General features: G+C 39.4%; 1 protein-coding gene across 1 annotated transcript in view; it reads right to left on the bottom strand.

Moving 5' to 3' along the window:
- The window catches only part of TNIP3 (TNFAIP3 interacting protein 3), a 97362-nt gene that overhangs the window by 25486 nt on the left and 50846 nt on the right, over nucleotides 1–21030 (bottom strand). The window contains exons 4-6 of the mRNA XM_037508356.2: nucleotides 5129–5215; nucleotides 2051–2131; nucleotides 341–406 (exon numbers count right to left, since the gene is read on the bottom strand). Coding sequence (XP_037364253.2) covers nucleotides 341–406; nucleotides 2051–2131; nucleotides 5129–5215 — 234 coding nt within the window. The remainder of the gene's footprint in view (nucleotides 1–340; nucleotides 407–2050; nucleotides 2132–5128; nucleotides 5216–21030) is intronic.

Raw genomic sequence — 21030 nt, 5'->3', positions numbered from 1 at the left:
GTGGCAGGAGAGGTCTGCTCCTCCATGTGGGAATCGCCCTGCCTGGCCAGGAATCGAACCAGCACTGCAGTGGCTGTGGACAGCTTCACAGCACTGTGTTCAACCTGCTGCACCACCAGGGAGGCCCTTTAGTGCCCTTTTGCCAGGCTCAAGACAATTCAGATGTTATTCATTAATCTTCAAAGCAATAGGCCTATAATGCACTTGGTACCCTCTCCCCCATTATTTCAACAGCTGACACCCCACAAATCTCCTTCATGTGAAATCAATGAGAATCTTCCCATGCTTGACCCGCCCACATCATTGACTTCAACAAATACCACAGGAGAAAGGTCTTTACCTGTCTTTCATAGGACTCTTTCATAGTTCTAAATTGCTGGTCCCATTGCTGGTTCACTTCCAGGAGCTGGAAATGTTAAAATGTAGCAAATCAATCAAGGATCTCTGTCCATTCAGGAGTTTGGCCAAAATTAAACCACATTTGAAGTATCTTAAGTAGGGGGGCCATGGAGAAGACAGTATGTCTTCCGCCAAGTTCTGGTTGGGCTGGGATGATTTAATGGAGCACACTCTCACATTTTCATAACTGGTTCACATATGAAAAGCTAGCGAGTCTCAGGTAGGACTTGGTTAGTAGGCTAAATAGTTTATCAGTAACTTTTCACTTATTTTAATTTTTATCTTCTTTGTTCAACCAGAATCTGGCAGATTTATACATATCCTTTCTATAAGATTTTATTAAGATATGAAGGTTTTTAAAAAACTTCTCCATATTTTCCTAAAGACTTACATTGCTGACCATAATGAAATATTTCTTCCAGTTTTTAAAAAGCAGAATTTATGATAACAAATTCTAAAACCCCTTAACAGAGCATCCTTTCCCTATAATATCATGCTTTTAAAAAACAACACATAATTTGTAGTATGTAGTCATTGAATGACTAATACCACCTTTTCACAAAGTAAAGATTTTCAAGGAATAGTTTTGTTATAAGACATTAGTGCGACATAATTTTGGCTCCAACCAATTTGAAGTTTTAAGACAAAGTGCTAAGTAGAAGGGAAAAAAGCAGTATGACCTGTGTTTTAGTTTTCTTAGAAGGGAAGTCTACAAATTCCTACACTGAAAGAAATTCCAACACATATCAATATGGGACAGACATCGAGAAGAGAGTCACAGTGACAAAATCTAGGAGGACTTTCTCCTAATTAGCAAATAAGCATGCCGGTTTTAGGTAACTTGGGCTGGAAACAGATATGAGAAGTTAGTATTAGACTATATGATGTTATGTAAAGATACCTCATTTGTTAGCATTTGGGGGGTTATCATTTCTATGCTATGGTATCATTACTCTGCTATAGTTCAGGGATTTTCCAGAAGGGCCTGCCATTTTATGCAGTATCAAAGAGGGGGAGTAGACACTACAGAAGAGAAAGTGAACAATGTTCTTTGTAGAATGGCTTAGGAAAGGAATTACAAAATTGACAGCATACACAGTGCTAAAATTGTTCCACTTGTCACTTCTTCCTCTGTCAAGAAGAAAAAAGAGGTTCTAATATTCATTCAACTCAGAAAAAAACAGAACTTGAAGTCATAGCCATCGTAATCCCAAATTGTAGAAACAAACCTTGTGGAAACTAACATTTTTCTTTGCTCCTTAACCTTCTGGATGCCTAACTCATGAGCTTATAGCACCTAAGTCAACTGTACTTAAAAGCCTTTGACAGTTTGAGTTTCAAGGTGTGTCAAATTGTAGGGATGCAAAGGGCACAGGTGATAATCTCACATGGTCCATGTGGAGGAAACTCTAAGTATGGAGCACATTTAGATTTTAATTATCAGATTTATGATGTCATTTGGGCAAACACTTATCAAGTAAGAGGTATGTAGGTGAATAAAAAAAAGCATTTGTTCTCAAAATAATATAGACCAGTATCCCTGAAGCCAATAACGTGAGCCTGTACAAGGAGCATAAGGCAGCAGGTGAGATACTCCTTATTCTCAGCATTAGTCCAATATTAGTTGCTTCCGTTAATATTTCTAGATTACCTCTTTTCTCTGCTTTTCGAAGCACCTTATCTTTTGTTCAAGAGAATCTGTCAAGTTCTTTCTTCTCGATGGTTGAGTACACTTAAAAAAAAAAAGTGAAATAGAATAAACAGGTGAAATGCTGACCAGCATTTATTCAACTCTTATGTTGTGATTTATAGACATGTCTTATTGTAGCTGTGACAACCCTCTCCCCCTAGTCCCTCAGAAACCTGCTGATGAGTAAGCTTTATTTTATATTTCTTCATCTGAATCAATTACCAAAATAATTTTCTAATAAATTATAAATATATCTGTACTATATGCAGCAAGAAATTAGGATTTCATGAATTTGGATTTCAGCTGCTTTTCCCAAAAAATGAAAATTTGTGTTCATAGAAATCAGGCAAGTCTCATGAATACACTTTAGGTATTTACACAGTACATATTTCTAAAAAGCATTTTTATAGATGTGTCCATGATCTTAAGTGACCCTGGGAAAAATCAGAGGAATGATAGCACATCAAGAAAAAAAAAAAACTGCAAAAGGGCAGCAAACTGATTCTTAAGTGTTAATAAATAAGTTACCTCAATGCCGCCATACAATTACATTGTAGAGGTGAGTGAAGATTTTCTGTATTGTGGAATTTTAGCTAGTCTTTGAATAAAACCATTAGGTTACAAGTCTGTATTAATAATACATTATTGACACCATATAAGAGTTAACCACCTTTTTTAGTTTATTTTTCCCCCCAGCAGTGGGGTGTTCATTGAAATCAAACCCAGCAATTCTGGAAACTGCCTCCGCTCTGTCTAAATCGACCACCAACAAAGCTCATTTAAGTGCTATTTCCCCTTCTAACTCAATAGTCTTGTTCCTCTGTCATCTCTGAGTCACATAAGTAATGTAATGAATCCAGTGATGAGGGTCGTCCCCAGCTCTGCTGTTCAGTTTTAGGTTCAGTAATTATTGTGGATCATGAAATTGCTTAAAGAGATTCACCAACAATTAAGGAATATTTTCAAAACATGTTGGTCTTTGCCAGAAACGTTTACAGGAAATGCTCTTTGGCAATATCATGGGATTTCAAGACTTTTTTTTTTAATTAAATGATTTATAAAACTATTTTGCTCTCTACTTACCTATGTCGCAACATTTTAGGGTTTGAGGATACTTTACATCTCTATTGATGCTGTTCTTAGTTGTCTTAGCTTCTTCCTATTCAGACCCGTGTGTAATTAAGATCACGTTTTAAGAGACAGTGCTCCATCGGTCAGTCAATTACAAGTGATCGCATTGGCTTCTGAACTGGGTTTCCCCCTTTTTAGGAAGATTTTGAAGAACCCACTGTGGTTCAGAACAGACTAAATATTAGACAGCTTTTATCTGGAAATGTGGTACCTGCCCTACTTTGTGTGCTCTGAACTCAGCAAAGCAGAAGCGTAACGACACTGGATTCTAGCCCAGTGGTCTCACCACAGAAGCACATCACAGACATGTGGGAGCTTACTAAATTTAGCACAGAATTTCTGAACCTGAATCAGAATTTCTGAGAAAATGCCATAGCACCTCTATGTTCTCTGTAATAAATTTTATTTTTTAAAGCAGTTTTAGGTTCACTGCAAAATTGAGGGGAACGTACCAAGACTCCCCATATACCCTCTGCACCCTCACATAGGTAGTCTTCCAGTTATCAGCATCCCCCACCAGGGTGGAACCTTTACAACAGCCTGCATGGCCTTTGTCACCCAAACTGGTAGTTTACATTAAGGTTCAGTCTCGGTGGCCTCTCTAGGGGTTTGGACAAATGCATAATGACATATATCCATAGTTACTATATCATACAGAATAGTCTCACTGCCCTAAATATCCTTTGTGCTTACCTACTCACCTCAACTCTGCTTTTAATAACTTTCATGGGATATCATGATTCATACTAAACTTCAAGCCTCTCCCATTTCACACTATGCTTTGGAACACAAATTCAGTGTTCTAAAAAACCTCCTTTCTATTTGTAATATAGACCCAAAAAAAAACTACCCAGCAGACATTCGTATGACCCTGCTTTCTGATAACCTGGACTAAGAGTAATTAGATGTGTATTTTCTTGGCCTTACATAATTTTATCTGAAAAAATTTAAATAATTTGACCCTTGATTTTTATTTTATAATGGCAAATATTTAAAAGCTAGACTAAATCTGCAAGAGAGAGGAAAGTATAGGAATAGTTTGTTAAGCCATCTATATGTCACCAGGAATTTCTCTGGAGATTAATCAACATTTTACCAGGGTTCATATCACAAGTGTATATTCAAGTGAAGCAAAATCAAACACAACGTTTTAGAGGGACTTTTTTTTTTTCATTTGTATTTGCTTGCCTTTCACAGTCACTAATGAAGGCATCTATTATTGCTATAAATTCAAAGATTTATCATCAAGCCAGAACTTACAGATCAATTATTCTTAAGTGTAATCTGTGTTTAAATTATCTGGCTATTTCTTTCTCATATCACACAGAGTGACAACTAAGATATTAAGATTCTGACTCAAATGAAATATCTAAATGAATGAAAGAGTTTCATTAAGTTTCTTATATATATGCCTTGGTTATCTAAAAAACAACTTTTATAAAGCACATTAATTTATTCAGTTAGGAAGAATCTGTAGCAGTAAACAGTAATTGAACAAATACTTTGGTATTGTGTATACAAAATTATTTTACTATGGACTACTGTTACAATGTCTTCTATTGATCATCTCATCAACATATTATTCTTTCTTAATCTTACATTGAAGCACATTTCTCTAAATCAAGAGCAGAATATGAAGCCCATAGAGTTGGGGAGCTTAAAGGAATTTGGACAGGATATAATCTCACTTGGTAAAAGAAGAAACAGCTTAGAGAGGTCAGTGGAAAGGCAGTGACCACCCAGATACCTTTTCTTTGTTAAATAACACTGGTTAAAATTATAGAGCAGATCATAGCTAAAGAAAGCAAGCTGGTCAATTCTGCTCTTATTAATCACTGCCTAGTTAACCATGAGAAGTGCCATAGTGCTAGCTGTGGCCAATTCCTCCCCTAGAACATGTGTTCTTACCTCTGCAACCTCTGTAGCACTTTTTGCAGCTTTCATTCTACTCGTATCCTGTACACTGTGTGCCATGCAAGCAGTTTTTCCTGGAATCTTGGAAAGCAGGAAAAAAAAAAAGAGAGAGAGAGAGATGTTTCCGATGGTTTCTTTTTAGGGTAAGACGAAATACGAAATACACCAAATTTTGAAGACCACACAAGGGTTAACAGCAATAATTTTTCATTAAGAAGGAACAGAAGTAACTCTGTATGTGAATTACACAGAATAAGATTATGAGCACAGCAACCGTGGCTTTAATTTTTCTTCTCTTCCAAATAGGGATTTCCCAGGATTTCTCAAGTAGCCCGTGACTAAGACAGGCAGATTAACCTTACTATGGTATGTAAATTGTCATTCTTCCTTTACTGGTAGTTTCTCCCACTGCAGGAGGAAGTTACCACAGAAAGCCTGGACAAAAGCATATCTTTCTTCAGTAGTCTACCTATCATAACTTTATTGTACTTCCCAGAGCAATTAAGTAACTGATGACTTTTTGACAGCAGAGTTCCTTGATTCCCCAAAGGCAAGATTTTCTGGCAGTGCCTTATAATCTGAGCTTCGCCTTGAGAACTTAGTGAGTCATTCATAATTCTAGAAGTGCTACTCATTCTTAGGGACTGAAAGAGAAAATAACTCCTTACAATGAAAATGGGCATTATTTGCCAATTCACTCTTCTCTGTTGGCCGAAGTTTAAACTTGGTTCTCAAGTTTATGATTGTGTTTTTTTGTGGTCAGCTCCAGATTTTCTCCATGACTTGTTGGAAATGAAATATATCTTACACTACTAGCATTTTAGCTTTAATTCATTTACTCTTGTTATTTTACAAGGCACTGAGACAGCAGTAGGTAGTGCAGTTAAACTACATCCTGGGATGCTGTAGAGCAGAAAACCCTTGGGAGAGAGGGAGGCAAATAGGCAAGCACAGAAAAAGGAAGGAAGGTGTGGCTGAAAGGAGACGAGAAAGAATTGTGGCCAATCATTTAATTTACATTTCCGTTATACTGTCACATGAGACAGCCACATCTGTGGAGAATAAATCCTAAATCTCATAAAATTCAAATTATTTATAAGGTCACTAAATGGGGGTGTCCAAGCTTTGGTCCTCCTCTTTCTGTGTCTTCTGCCTCTCCCCAATTCCCAGTGCCTCAGGCAAACTGAATTCCTTGTGTGTACTGAAATGACTCATGTGTCCTAATACATGCTGTTTTCTCCCTTTGAAAAAGTGCCCTCCCTGAGCCCCAAAACCCAACTTGGTCATCAGGGGGTCTTTGGAAGTGCCACTTTTGCCCGACCTCTTCTGACCTCCTGTAAGTGTCTCCACTGACCTCTCAGCTGGCATTATGACTTGTTTCTCTACGTGTTGTGTATTCACGTCTATCCACAGTACCGCAGCTCAGACCATGTGTCCAACACATTGTGCTGAATGAGTAAACTGATCAACAGCTATATACTAAATTTAGAGTTTTTATTAAGGAAGGGTGTGTGTGTCTGTTTACTTTCTGCTGGTTCCTTGGTCTGTTTGAAGGTATGCTTGAGTGAAATGGAGTGATGTTTCCTTAAGCAATATCCAAAAAATACAGGTGGGAATCAAATTGTTCAGAGTCCCAAAAGTAAAAGTGATGACTCACAGATGATCTGATTTTAGAGAATATAAAAGAGATTTCCTGAAGATTCACACTCCATTAACACTAAAATCTGCTCATCAGAAAAGAAAAAAATACATTGTAAGAATATTTTTCTTACATACATACACACACACACACACACACACCCCATAATTACATAGTTATGGTTTAGTTCATGGCAGCCTCATCTGTGTATTCGGTAATAGTAACCCAGTGGATGACATAACATTGGCCTAGAGAAGTGATTTGAAAGAACGTCCTCTTACCAGGAAGCACTCTCCTTGGCACTATGACTTTTGGGGTCCTGGTGTAGAGACTGTGTTGAGCCCATCATGGTATGATGGCTCTGTTGACTGGAAATTCTATACCTTAGCATTTTTTTTCATTACATTTCCTTTGCCTCTTCTGCCATGCAGCTTAACATAAACATATTTTCTATTAGCTCTAAAGAGCCATGTGATTTATGAATAAACAGTAACTCTCTGGAGAGCCCCAACTTGGGTTTGAGAAAAAGGAACTTGCACTAGGCCCCTCCTAAGAATAAACTGGATATTTTCTGTGACATACACCCTCTCTGTCTCACCTCCACATCCTCACATGTGCTGTTTGCTTCACGAGACTGGCTTTTAGCCAAGCTCTGTTTCAGGGGAAGTCTTACTTTACCAGCTTCAATAACTCAGAGAAACACACATGTCACTTCGTATTTCCAAAGCAGTTTTGAAGTGTGCTCACTTCTCAAATGACTAGGATACCACATAGAAGAAAATAATTAATGAAGAGAAATACAGTGAAGGAAAAGACCAAGGAATTACCGGTCACTGGTTTATAACTATCATTTGAATGGATGATTATTTTCTATAAAATTAGGCCCAGAGAGGTCTTCACATTTCTATGAATGCTTGGAGGCATATGTGGCAGGAAAGAAAAACCTAGCTTTTTTCCTTTTAGAATGAGGCTTGAAAAACTTCATTTGCTCCCGGAATTTATCTGCATGAACACTGGAGTGAATGTGCCATCTGGCTTGTAGAAAGCAGCCAGTGACCATGAAAAGATCTGACTTTCACCAGCTCATCCAGATTCCTGTCTGCTCTGCTGTTCCAGTACTTGTGACTTTGGGAAGATGCTTATGGCCACTGAGGATCGATTTCCACATTTGTAGTGTATAGATAATACTGTTCTCTGCCTAGGATAATGCATGTAAGAACTGAGATAAAAGTAGCAAAACCTTAAAGAGAAGGCCATCAAATCAACTCATTTATGCAGTAAATAATGCAACCACAGGGAAAGGACTGTGAATCACTAATGCATCATCACTAGGCACTCGATCCTGAATAGGTTCCAAATGAAAATAAGCAGAGGTCCCTGCTTCTGATGAAATAAGTGTATACTTACATATGCACGTGCATGTGTGCACATGCACACCCACATGTAAGAAATCAGAGGGGCCTCCCTGGGGATGCAGGGGTTTAAGTCTCAGAGCTATCAAGCTATCGCCAACCACTAAAGCACAAGTTCGATCCCTGGCCAGGGAGCTACCCACATAGCTACCACACAGCAGAGCAGACCTCTCCTGTCTTGCCTGCTGCTCCCCTCAGCAGTGTATTTCTTCAGTCTGCCTGTTCTGTTCCCCACTCTGTCTCTGGTGAGTCCTCTCACCTCCCGCACCTCTGGCCTGTACCCCGGTTCTTGTATAAATAAATAAATCTTTTTAAAAAAGTAATATTCAGAATATTGAACCAACTTGTGGCAATCAAAATATTTAAATTTTACGATCACATCATCTGGGGCACTCAGGACAAACTACTCACATCCCTGTATTAATTGCCCAACTGTCATCTCAATTTCCTGATCATCCCCCCGAAACTTGTCTTCCACGTCATCATCAGTGACAACTTTCATTCTCCATACTGAACATCATGGGGTCATCCTTGCCTTCTCTATTTCTGCATCCAATGTTCGTGAGCATTATGTGGACACTTAGAAGACAGGTCCAGAAAGAAGAGAAGCCCATTGCCATAGAGGCTAAAGATTGAGTGATAGGGTACAATACATGTGTCTTTGTAAGTGACTTCTTCAAAAATAGGAACTTTCATGTTTGCTTCCTGACTTTGTCCACATGGAAGCATGTCAAGAGTGCATCCAGTAGTGGCTGCTATCTGTCTTTGTCAAACCCCAGTCCTACCACTTGTTAGTTAGGTGAGCTTGGGCAAGATGCTTATTAGCATCTTCGGGTTGACCACACCTTTTATTTTTTTTAAATTGCATTTTTTAAGGATTTATGTATTTATCCAAGAACCGGGGTACAGGCTAGATGCAGGAGAGGGTGAGAGGATTCACCAGAGACAGAGCAGGGAATAGAACAGGCAGACTGATGAAATACACTGCTGAGTGGAGCAGCGGGCAAGACAGGAGAGGTCTGCTTTGCCCACCAGCTGGGATCGAACTGTTGCTGTAGAGGCTGCGGACAGCTTCACAGTGTGGCGCTCAACCACCTGTGCCACCAGGGAGGCCCTAAATTGTTTTTTCTCATTGAGGTGACATGGGTTTTCAGCACTGTATGTGATTTAGGGGTATAGGTTCACCCGTTTTCAGATGTATGTCACCACACCCCACTCACCATCAGAGTACACTAGTCCTCCACCAGAGTCCATAGGGTCCCCTCCCACTCAAGTAGCCTCAGTGCTACAGATTTCAAGGGTTTGTTTAGGTGTAATTCTGCCTGTTCCTTCACTTTGTTCTTTTTTATGACTGTCTTACCTGCATTATTGCAATGACATAATGGCCTCCTTGACACACTCCGCTCCTCCCCCAGCTATAATCAATTCAGTAGTCACCTGGAATCTTTTTTTTTTTTTTTCTTTTTTAAAAGATTTATTTATTTATGCATACAAGAATTGGGGTACAGGCCAAAGGTGCAGGGGGTGTTAGGATTTACCAGAGACAGGGTGGGCAACAGAACAGGTAGTTTGACTAAAATACACTGCTGAGGGGAGCAGTGGGTGAGTCAGGTGAGGTCTGCTGCACCATCACCTGGAATCTTTTTAATGTGTCATTGCATCTCACTTCTCTGTTCAAAACCTTTCAGCAGCTTCCCCTCTCACTCAGAGAGAAAGCAGAAGTCCTTCTAGTGGACCACAAGGTCCGACATGGTCCAGCCTATGCTCCCTGACCTCTTTCTCAGTCTCCTTCCATTTGCTTACTCTGCTTTGTCCTAGGACCAGCTTTCTTCCAGAAGATCTCATGGCTCACCCCCTTCCCTTCAAGGGCAGTTTCTCATGTTGTCTCTTTCATGAGGCCTTACCTGCCCTCCCTATTTACAACTAACTGTTCATCCCAGCACGTTGCATCCACTGTCCCCCTCTATTTTCCCACAGTATGTGTATAATATACTAAAATTTTTGTTCTTTTTTGGTTGCCTCCCCCCAATAGAATGTGAAACCCATGATCACAGTTTTAATTTGTTGGGTTCACTCTATATTTCTCAAACCTAAAGTAGGGCCAATTACTTTAGTGCCTGTGCATATGCATATAATGCTCAGACACACATACACCGCACCCCAAACCCAATCTGTGAAAAGAGGACAAACTGAAGAGACAACATAATCCATGTCTCACCTCTTCCACTTTCCAACCTCCATAGAAAAGAGCTTGAGGGAAAAATGGTTAAAGAATCAGGGAAAAAAGAGCACCTGGCTGTTGTAAGTTATGCTAAGGAAATGGAACCCTGCTCCCCTACTTCCAGGGACTCACCCATCACCCGACTGCTCAGGTCAAGCATCCAAGAGCAGAGACAGCTTCGGCCTCACTCCCTGGGTTCAGTCTGGGGAAGGTCAGTTGTTGAAGAGAATTTCCACATGCCACCTTGCTACACAGCTGAGATTCTGTGGCCCATCCAGGTAGAAAGGTCCTGAGACAGCTTAACCCCAGAGTGGTGTGGGAGCAGAGCCAGATGTTTCCTTTTCTGAGAAAGATGCATAAATGTTTAACTGCAGTTCAGTGGGTCTGTGGAACCTGCTTTGAACCACACTCCATCTTGTCTCTAACTGCCAGGCTGAGACTTCTGGGTGAGTTGCTGAGCCAGCCTGAGGAAAAATGAGGAGACCACACGGCAGCCTTCTGTCTTACGACTCTTGGCAACCAATCATAGAAAGACAAATGGGCTTAAGAATCAATCCAGAAATTTCAAAACAGATGACCTAAGTTCACCTCACTTTCTTGTTTGAGCCTTTAAAATCCCCTGTTTCCTTTCCCTGGTGAAGTGCACCTTTGGACTACCTCTTGGTTGTAGATCATGATCATGATCCTTATTCTCATATACATGTTTTCTTGATAATATTACAGCCTAATTATTCCTCAGATAGACTGAGAAGGATGCAGTTTTTACCACATGGGCCTGGGACAGGACACAAATTGACTGGAAGCACCACTGAGTGCCAGTGAGGGTATAGGCCAGTGGAAAGACCACCAGGAGTATAGTACATCAGTGCCAATGGCCATGTAAGATGGTGGAGTTTTGCAGCCTTCCTTCACCCTAATGTTGCTTAAAAAATTCCAGGATAAACAGAAAACTTTAAATTTTAGACCCATAATATATTTCCCCCCTGAAAGCATGTCCCATGTAATATTTTGTTGTTTATCTGAAATTCAAACTCAACTGGACATTAGATATTTTTATTTGCCACATATAACAACCCTGCTCCACCCAGACTGCTTGCATGATCTGCTTTACAGATCCCAGGTTCCACCCAGGGGAGAAGGAGCAAGAGGAAAGAAATATACATATGACTGAACTGACAAAGTAAATTGCTTGAGAAAGCATTGAAGCTACTGAGATTACCCAGCAGTCAACTAGATTAAAATACTTTCTAAATGGCAGAATCGGTCCTAGACTGAACCTAAATTCAGTTTAGAAAACAAAGAAAATCATAATTTTGCACACATGGGTTCTTTGGCTTGAAACAGCTTATCGGCTTCAATTTGAACTTCATCAGCCTTGTGAGATTGTCACGAGAGGCATCTTTCATGTTAATGAGGATCAAGTTGAAGTTTGGAGATGTGAAATGACTTGCCCATGGTCATTACAGTACTCCTGTCTTAGTCCTCTCAAAGAACATTTCACCTTTGTGGAGAGATATGAATAATACAGCTAAAAATTCTCGGATGAAACATCATATACTAGTTTGATGAAGGAGTCTTCCTATAAAGAATCTAATTCTGGAAAGTTTCCAGAGAATGTAAACTGGCTTGGCCTGAGAGGTCATATCTAAACAAAATCTTACACTTATCCCTTGCTTGCAGTTAATATCTACTGCCAACAACTTGTGATCAGAGAAGAGAAACTTAGCCTTCAAATATTATAATCCTATATCTGAATTAAAAAAAAAATCTCTTTTTTTACGAGACATTAACCCCTGATCCCTCCTTATCAATACATTTGTTTTTCTCTTGTGTTTCACTCTTGTGTTGCTCTCATCTTCAGTTACAGATGCATTCTTAAAATGAATATTAATTGATAATCAACTGTGGGTACTATGATAATAAACTCTAGAATATAAAGATGAGCAAAACAGACATGTTTTTCACATATTCCCTGCCTTTTAAAAGTAAAATGTTAAGTTTGAAGGGACTGTTGATGCTGGAGTTCTCTCTACATCATTTCTCCCAACTGATCAGCTTGGACATCTCAAGTAGCAGAGACTACTCTTCCTGAGGTGATACATTTCAACATCATATCCATAGACATTCCATTTTTAAGTAACAAAAAAGTATAATACTTTATAAGGATTAAGAAAGATGATGTAGTAGAAGAAGCTGAGAGAGAAGCAAAAAAAAAAAAAGAAAGAAAAAGAAAGATGATGTAGGAATAAAGGCACAGTGCTGACTCAATAGAAACACATGTGATGTGGACTCTATCAGGAGTATTCTTATCTGAAAATGCTAATCTGAAAAATTGCAAAATTTGCTAACTAATCTTTCATGATAAAATTTATTTTAAAAATCAAATCTCCTTCAGTGGAGGAAGTAAAAATCTACAAGTTGCTCTTATTTTGGGGTTACTTATCCCATAATTCTATAGCGAAAGATATTTATATACTTTTTGGATCAAGTCTCACTCTCCTCACAAGTGCAAAATAAAAAGTCTTATAATACATTTCTCCTAGAAGGCAGACATTAGATGATATGAGCATTGACATCGGTGACCATTTGCTAGTACTTTCTCCACACCCACAAAAGAAATTGTTTCCAACCAAACCAGAAATGGGAAGGGTTGCTTGAGAAAGAAGGCTTATTGAGGCATTAGATTCCAAAATCCAGCTTGGATTTGGAGTTCCCTCTGAGAGATCCACAGCCTGTCACAAAGTTAACAGATCAAGAACATAAGAACACATTTGCTAAACAACTCTTGTGAACGTGTTACACATTATTCATGGTATCTCTCAAGCCAAATATTTTGCTTCCTGAATATTGTCACAAGTTTACAAATTTCTTCACTCAGAGGCTCATATTATTCTTCCTTTTGCATAATAAGACATATCTAAAGTTGTTTCAGATTTCCTTGCCAAATTTATACAAGTCTGGGAGAAGACAATAAAGGTAGAATAATAATTCCAAAAGTTAGGATAATGTTTGTGATTTCAGGTGTCTGTTCACTAGAAATGCTGAGACTCCAAATGTTCTTCTCCTTGCAGTTCACAGGATACATTATGTTCTTTTAAATAGTTAAAATTATAAAATTGATTATGTCCCTCTTCACCCACATGCCACTCTTCTCCTCAAAACTTGGCAGTTTCCTCCACCAACCCTCCCTAGTGTTCTTATGTTCTCCTCTGACCACTCAAGTACCTACAGTAGATCTACCAGGAATGTTATTTCCTCTGAAGCAAAAGAAATCCCCTACTACCAACTGCTTACATCTTCCAAAGGACAACCCTCATCATTGGTTTTCTAGAACTCCTCTCTGGAACTTGGGACAAATCTTGCAATGATGGAACAGACAAGATTTGAATACAAAGAAAGAATTCATTTTGGTGCCTGAGTCCAATTTTAGTTAATGGATTCATGTCTATTTTCCTTTGGTGCATGGTGATATATCTTATTATAAAACAGAGTTCAAGGTGGGGCATACACAGCACAATCTCTGTATGTGGATGTAAAACTGATATTCCTGCATAGTGAAAGATCTTTAAAACTTCTGTAATGAATGGAAGGGTGAGTATTTCCGGGATTGGTCATGAGGTTAACCTAACTCTATGGTGATATTTTGGGAACTACAATCTGGCCTCTTTACCCACTAATGTGTTTAGGTTTGAGACTTAATTATACTTTTCCAATTAGAAGAATGAGACTTATAGCTGAACTAATAGATAAGAGAAGGATCCAAAGCTTATTTAATAGACTTCAAGTAGATTGCCAGCTGTGAGCTTCATAAGCCATAGGTGCAACAACTCAGCTAAGAACAGGTCTTCTTGGTTGCCTGAGAAATTGGAGCAGACACTTTTCCAGAGTCACTCTGTCCATTTTCTTTCTATCAAACATTTCCTAACAATAAGTAAACAGGTCCTAACATAACAATGCAACATTTTTTTTTTCTAATGGAAAATAAATAATGGCATTCCAAGAAGTATGAGAAAAACATTAAAGAAAAACTTGAGGTCAGGTTAATCCTACTAACATAATACCAATAATAATAATAATAATAATAATAATAATAAGTTTTATTATTATTATCATTAGAAATGACATTGTTTAAGCCTTCATACTTACAAAGTACTTTCACATTTCACAACCCATTTAACAGATAAGAAAACAAGATTTTGATCATCAAAACTTATCTTGATTAAAATAGTGAGCTTAGCTTTCAAAAAGGGGAAGTAAAGAAAAGGAAACTAGTTTTTTTTTTTTTTCCCAACAATGATTACAGAAAACGTGTGTCAACTTACTGTACTTTATAAGATGTTTTTTTCCTCATAGTCTATCTAAGTTTCATAAATTCATTTTACTTTCTGAGTCATCCAAAGCTCTTTCCCAAGAAAGTGCTTTTTTTTTAATTCAACCTTGGAAAGAATGTCCTGATCTAAAATGTACCACCAGTTATTAGGAAATCCTCCCTCAACTTCTACCACAGTTATTGAAAGCCAATTGCTGGTGCTATCTATCACTTATGTAAAATCAAAAAAGGAAGAAAAAAATGCAGAGATAATACAAGGCCTTTTACTACATTCAATTCTGCTGGATTTTTAAAAACATTGGACACATTTCATTTATACGCCCAAGTTGCATTCTTGTTTTCAAGCATTACTGGAAATGTATTTGTTTGTTGAAGAAATATATTGTATATTTGTATACTTGTAGACATACAGTAACCAGGTCAGAATTTAATGTTCCTATATTAATTTTCTCAGAGCATTTGGGTCTTGTCTTCATTTTGTTTAACTTCCATTTAACACTCATATTGTAATCTGAATAGTACTCTTACTTAGACAATTATTTCCTTTGCCTACAAGACATTCAATGCCCTCTGTTCCCCAATTTTCTATTTAAGGTCTCCCAGATGATTAAAGCATTCTTTTATACTGATGGACTTCCTCATGCTCATCAATAATATTTTTCTGTTTCCTCAAAGTAATGAGTCACTCTGTCTATTTTCTGTTGTAGTAATTCTCCCTCTTATTCTTGGCAAAGGTAGTTGAGCAAAAATGGAACTTGACATATGTCTCAGGCCCTTTCATTAAATTGTATTTATTTATTCAGCTACCCTCTTCCCATCTCATAATGTCATAAAGAAATTCATTTCCTCTCCTGGAAAGGGCGTCTACTTACCATTCTTCTGCTTACTTCATTAGTGGGAAAATCAAAGATGCTCTCCACAGGCTCCCTTGTCATTGGCTCACCCTTGTCTTACCCAAAAAAGAAATTTTCCTGTAACTTTTTCATTTCTTTCACTATCTCAGTGAGAATGTAAAACTATACCTTTTATTCTGAAGGCAGGATTTCCTTCTGCAGAGGGCTATTGTGTAAATAGTAATTCAGCAGAGATTCCAGCTGGAAACTAAGCTGTGTTTATTCAAGGTATCAACTATTTGACGGTATCTTCGGATGATAATTGAGGAGTATATGCCAGGAGTCTGTTGGGATGAAGAGAGCTTCCCAGGGGTTGTTCCTGCAACACTTACTTTTGGAAAGAGGAAAAGCATAGTGGCTTGATTTAAGGGTGATACTGTAAGCCCTGGAAAGGGAGCCAACTGCCCCCTTCCTAATACCAGCTTGAGTTCCAACCAATGGCTAAATGGCCCTTGTCTGAGGGGTTATTCAAAGCAGAAAGTATAGGGAAATGGTTCAAGCCCAATTCCTAATTAGCTGTAGGATCATGAAATTAATTGAGCTCAGTTTCCCCATCTACAGAAGGGTAAAGGTTCAATGAGCTAATATAGAGAAATGCTTTGCAAAGTTCTGATCCACAGTAGTTGCTCAACAGATGACAGCTAATATCTGAACAATGAAAAACTGCGCGATTGTTCTGCATATCTCTGCCAGACACTGGATATATGATGTGGCACAGGGGGGATCTGTGCACTTGCAGTTGGGAAAGGAAAGTTCCTTCCAGTGAAGTGGAGAATGTAACAGTGTTAGCTGCATGTGGGGCTTTGGAGGGCATATCACATTTGGGGCATACTTCGCACAGCGAGTGGGGCCATTCTGGTACCGAGAATGGTGTGGCTGATGTCTAGAAGCAGTAGTGGCAGGAGAGCACCTAAGCCAGGATGAGCAAGACCAAGTGGTGGCTTCCCCACAAGAGATGAGAGACTGGGTTTGGGCGTGTGAATTCGATGGTCTTCTGGAGACTTTCAAAATGATATGTGGAGGGATTCTAGAGACAAGTTGACTATAAGTTTAGCATTACCATGGCTTAGAAAGTCAAACACATTGCTTAACACTGGTACCTTCTGGAAAAATCTACATGCTTATGCTTTCTAGCTTCACATAACATTTTCTACCCCATCCTCAAAAGTCTATGACTAATGGTGAAAATACATTTATATACAGAAAATTATAAAATCAAGGTGGCAAAGCCGATGAAGTATAAAGAAGGTAAAGATTTAGGACAGAGCACAGAGGGACTCTGTGGGACTGCAGAAGGTAGTTGAGTAATTAAACTCAAACCATGTAAGGTTTGAGTTGACATTAAAGACAGTTCATCCAATGGGGAAGGAAGCAAGGATTTCCATAAAGGAAATGTGAAAAGGCACAGAACATGAAACTGTGTGGTCTGTTAAGTGATTATGGGGTGGGTTAAATACAAGGAACATTTTAGGGAGTTCCAGAAAATGTAGAAGATAGCATGACACTAAGAAAAATATGTACAAGTCTGACATCCAATCCCGAGTCTAGATTTTTACAACTTGGTGATTTTAGGAAGCATAAAAAAAAATATTTCTATGAACTTTAGTTTCCTCATCTGGGAATTGTGAATAAAAATGGTTATGTTTGAAGTGTTGCTGTAGATAGCAAACAATATAAAATATTTACCTCCTTACCTGTTATGACAGGTGCCCAACAAACATTAACTCCTCTTTCTAATGTTTTGCTTTAAATGAAGTTAGGGGCTGAAATATGGAGGGCTTTATAGAGCAAGCAAAGCATTTGGCTTTTATGATACAGGTAAAGGAAGCTTTATTTTAGGTTTTGGACACTTGTGCATCAACAAGATCTGTGTTGGTAAATGTGAATTCATGCAGAGGAAACTAAGGAAGGGCAGCCAGTTAGACCATTGGGAATGAATAATGAGATAATGAATATCGGAGCTAAGAAAGACTAGTAAGAATGAAGGAAAGGTGGGCCTCCCAGGTGGCACAGGGGTTAAGCACTGCACTATGAAGAAATCTGCAGCCTCTGCAGCACGAGTTCGATGCCCGGCTGGCCAAGGAGCTACCCACATGGCGCAGCAGACCTCTGCTGTCTTGCCCACTGCTCCTCAGCAGTGTATTTTGTCAGTCTGCCTGTTCTGCTTCCCACTCTGTCTCTGGTGAATCCTCTCACCCCCACATCTCTGGCCTGTACCAGAGCTCTTGTATGCATAAATAAATAAATCTTTAAAAAAAATGAAGGAAAAGAACAAAGTCTGAAGGCAGTGAGATGACAGAATAAGTAAGCCCCTGAGAACCCAGGTGAAGGAAAGGTGCCAACATTCCATGAATGGTGCCCCTTGGGATTGTATATCTTAGTGGTCCTGGAGGAATCCTTGTTATGTCCTCACTGGGAGAGGAATCCGGGTATGTCCTAACTGCAGGAGAGGTAGAGGGCTGGGGTAGGAACCAAGTATTTCTTGCAGAAAAGACAGTGAGCTCACTGTTGGCTGTGTTGAGTGAAGTTGACATGCACGTAGAAAAGAACCCCATGCTTTGTAATGTGTCTGGAGTCATGGGCCTGTATCTTGTTGTTGTTGTTTTTAAGATTTCTTTATTTATTTATACAAGCACTGGGTACAGTCAGAAGCGCGGGAGGGTGAGAGAATTCACCAGGGCCAGAGCGGGGAGCAGAACAGGCAAATTGACAACATACACTGCTGAGGGGAGCAGCGGGCAGCAGGAGAGGTCTGTCGCGCCATGTGGGACCCTTGCTGGTGGCTGGGGATCAAACTGCCGCTGCAGAGGCTGCGGGCAGCTTTGCAGCCCAGTGCTCAAACGCTGCACCACCAGGGGAGGCCCGCCTGTATCTTGTTTAATGTGGCAAGGGCTAAAGCCAGATTCCTGGGTAACATTGATAAAACAGGCAGGGGATGTAAGACAAACTAGGGAAGGTGAGTGAGAAGGGATGAACAGAGGTAAAAAAGGTGTGTATGTGGGGGGGGGGGTTACAATTACAGATGTCAGTGGAGTAAGGCATATGAATTAGTGAAAATGTCAAAATGCAGATGCGAGGACATTTTGCAAACATGGGTATGAAATGACCATTGCAGTTATCAGGAGAGAGGTGCTGAGTGCTGGGGTAAGGGTTGGGAACGTCTAGAACACTGTGAGCAGCAGGCTTGGCTAATGACATGTAAAAGTGAATTAGAACACTTCACATAAGAGAACATGAGGCCTCCTCAAAAACAGATGACTGGATCAAGAAGATGTGGTACATATACACCATGGAATATTACTCAGCAATCAAAAAAGATAAACACATGCAATTTGCAGCAACATGGATGGAGCTGGAAGGGATCATGCTCAGCGAAATAAGCCAAAAAGAAAAAGAAAAATACCGGATGGTCTCACTCATAGCAGGAATCTAGAAAACTTAAATAAGGGACCAGGAAAAAGAATAACTATAAGAAAGTAAAAATCAAAATCAACAAACAACTATGAACCAGAGACACTCTATGGGAGGTGGGGGGCGGGGAGGGGAGGGATTGGGGTCAAAATAAGGGGGTCACAATTGTATGGGGAATATAAAAATAAAATTTATAATAAAAAAAAGTGGAGGGGAATGGAGCATGCTTTACTCGGGTGAGCGGTGATGGAGGTCTTGAAGATACTGGAACCCAGACACTGTTTAGTGATTGCTCTTAAGGAGTGGCTTTCAGGCTGCACGTGGTCTTCACTGCTACTCAGTGACTCCTTTTGTTTCCTCCTCTCTCTTCCAGGGGCCATCTCACATCTTCCCCAATTTTCTTAAACCCTAGAACTCACTTCATATCTTCATCTCAGATGTCACAAGAAAAATAAAAAAAAAAAAAATTAGCCAGGAACATGTTATCCTTTGCCTGGTTATGTGGAGTATAAGAAAATGAGCAAATGACAATGAAAATGTGGAGGTTTTTACCTTGTAAGGAGAAACCCAGAAGACAGAATGAACAGGAAGTGAGGGGAGGCATTTTGGGGGCTGATGTACAGAGAATATGAGGATCAGGGCAATGGAGGGAATTAAAATTCTCACCATTAAAGACAAGAAGGCCCCATTAGAGAAAAATACCCATTTCCTTGAAGGAAGAGGTTCTTATTGGAAGTTAGAGCTCTGTGTAGGAGGTTGGGCATGAGGATGAGAAGAAAGGAAGGCAAGAGAGGCCTTCCTTTCTAACCCCCAAGCATTAATAAATAGTCATTTCTACTTCGAAGAAATAAACTGGTTTTTTTTTTTGGGGGAGGGGTGGATGGGGAATGAGTTTGTATATAGGAAAAAGTGCATAGGTACAGAACATGCATAATACACTTTATTAAATGAACACAAGAAAAAGGCCCAGGAGTATCCTATAACAGCAGAAAAGGTGGGTTCACAAGCAGGGTGCTGTGCATGGGACAGAGGAACACCAAGACTACAGAGGCTGAAACACTGCAGGAGTCTTGGGCTTTGAGATTTCCAAGGCAGATTTAGGTATCATGAGGCCTGATGTTTATGTAATCCCAAAGCCTCCTTTAAGAGAAAAAGATACCAACATATGAATGCAAATTAGGTACAAAAGGAAATATTTGTTTAGGGGAATCCAAACTTCGTCAGCTCCATAGTAAATCTGTGTCGACGTGATTTTTATGGTTTTCTCTGTGCTTAGTGTAATTCTCAAACAGGGAGCAGGTTTTACTTAAGAATTAAAAACCAAAGTCAAAGCAAAAGTTCTGTAATTGTTTTTGATGTCAGCCCTGCTTTCAAATCTACTTACTTTGCTTCGGGGTGAGGGGAAGTGATTGTTAGACATGGCTTCTAATTGGAGGGACAGAAATGCATAAGAGTTTCTGCTGTCATTTATGATACAATTTTTGAAAGTCATCCATAAAATTCCTAGCTGGAGCTTACCCTTGAATTTCATTTGCTTGGATGAAGCATCATAGACAAATATTCTGAAAGAAGAGGAAATTCAAAGGCAAACAACTCTAATCAGGAAAGCCTTGTTTTTTTCCTCTAAAAAGATGACTTTAGTTGTGCTGATTTTAGTAATCCAGTTTAAGTGGATTAACATAAATTTGGGTGTTTTTTAAAGATTTATTTGTTTATGCATACAAGAACTGGGTGCAGGCCAGAGGTGTGGAGAGTGAGAGGATTCACCAGAGACAGAGTAGGGAGCAGAATGGGCAGACTGACTGAAATACACTGCTGAGGGGAGCAGCAGGCAAGTCAGGAGAGGTCTGCTGGGCCCTGTGGGTTCACCCTGGAGGGGATCAAACTTGTGCTGCAGTGGCTGCAGATAGCATCATAGGCTGCATCTTATCCCCTTGCGCCACCAGGGAGCACCGGATTTACATAAGTTTGGTTGCACCCCCAAAGGGTT

Source organism: Talpa occidentalis, unplaced genomic scaffold, assembly GCF_014898055.3.
Source record: "Talpa occidentalis isolate TD23 unplaced genomic scaffold, MPIMG_talOcc4v2.1 talOcc4.13, whole genome shotgun sequence".
NCBI lineage: Eukaryota > Metazoa > Chordata > Mammalia > Eulipotyphla > Talpidae > Talpa > Talpa occidentalis.
Note: the sequence above shows the minus strand (reverse complement) of the source record. Positions and strands in the feature narration are given on the sequence as shown.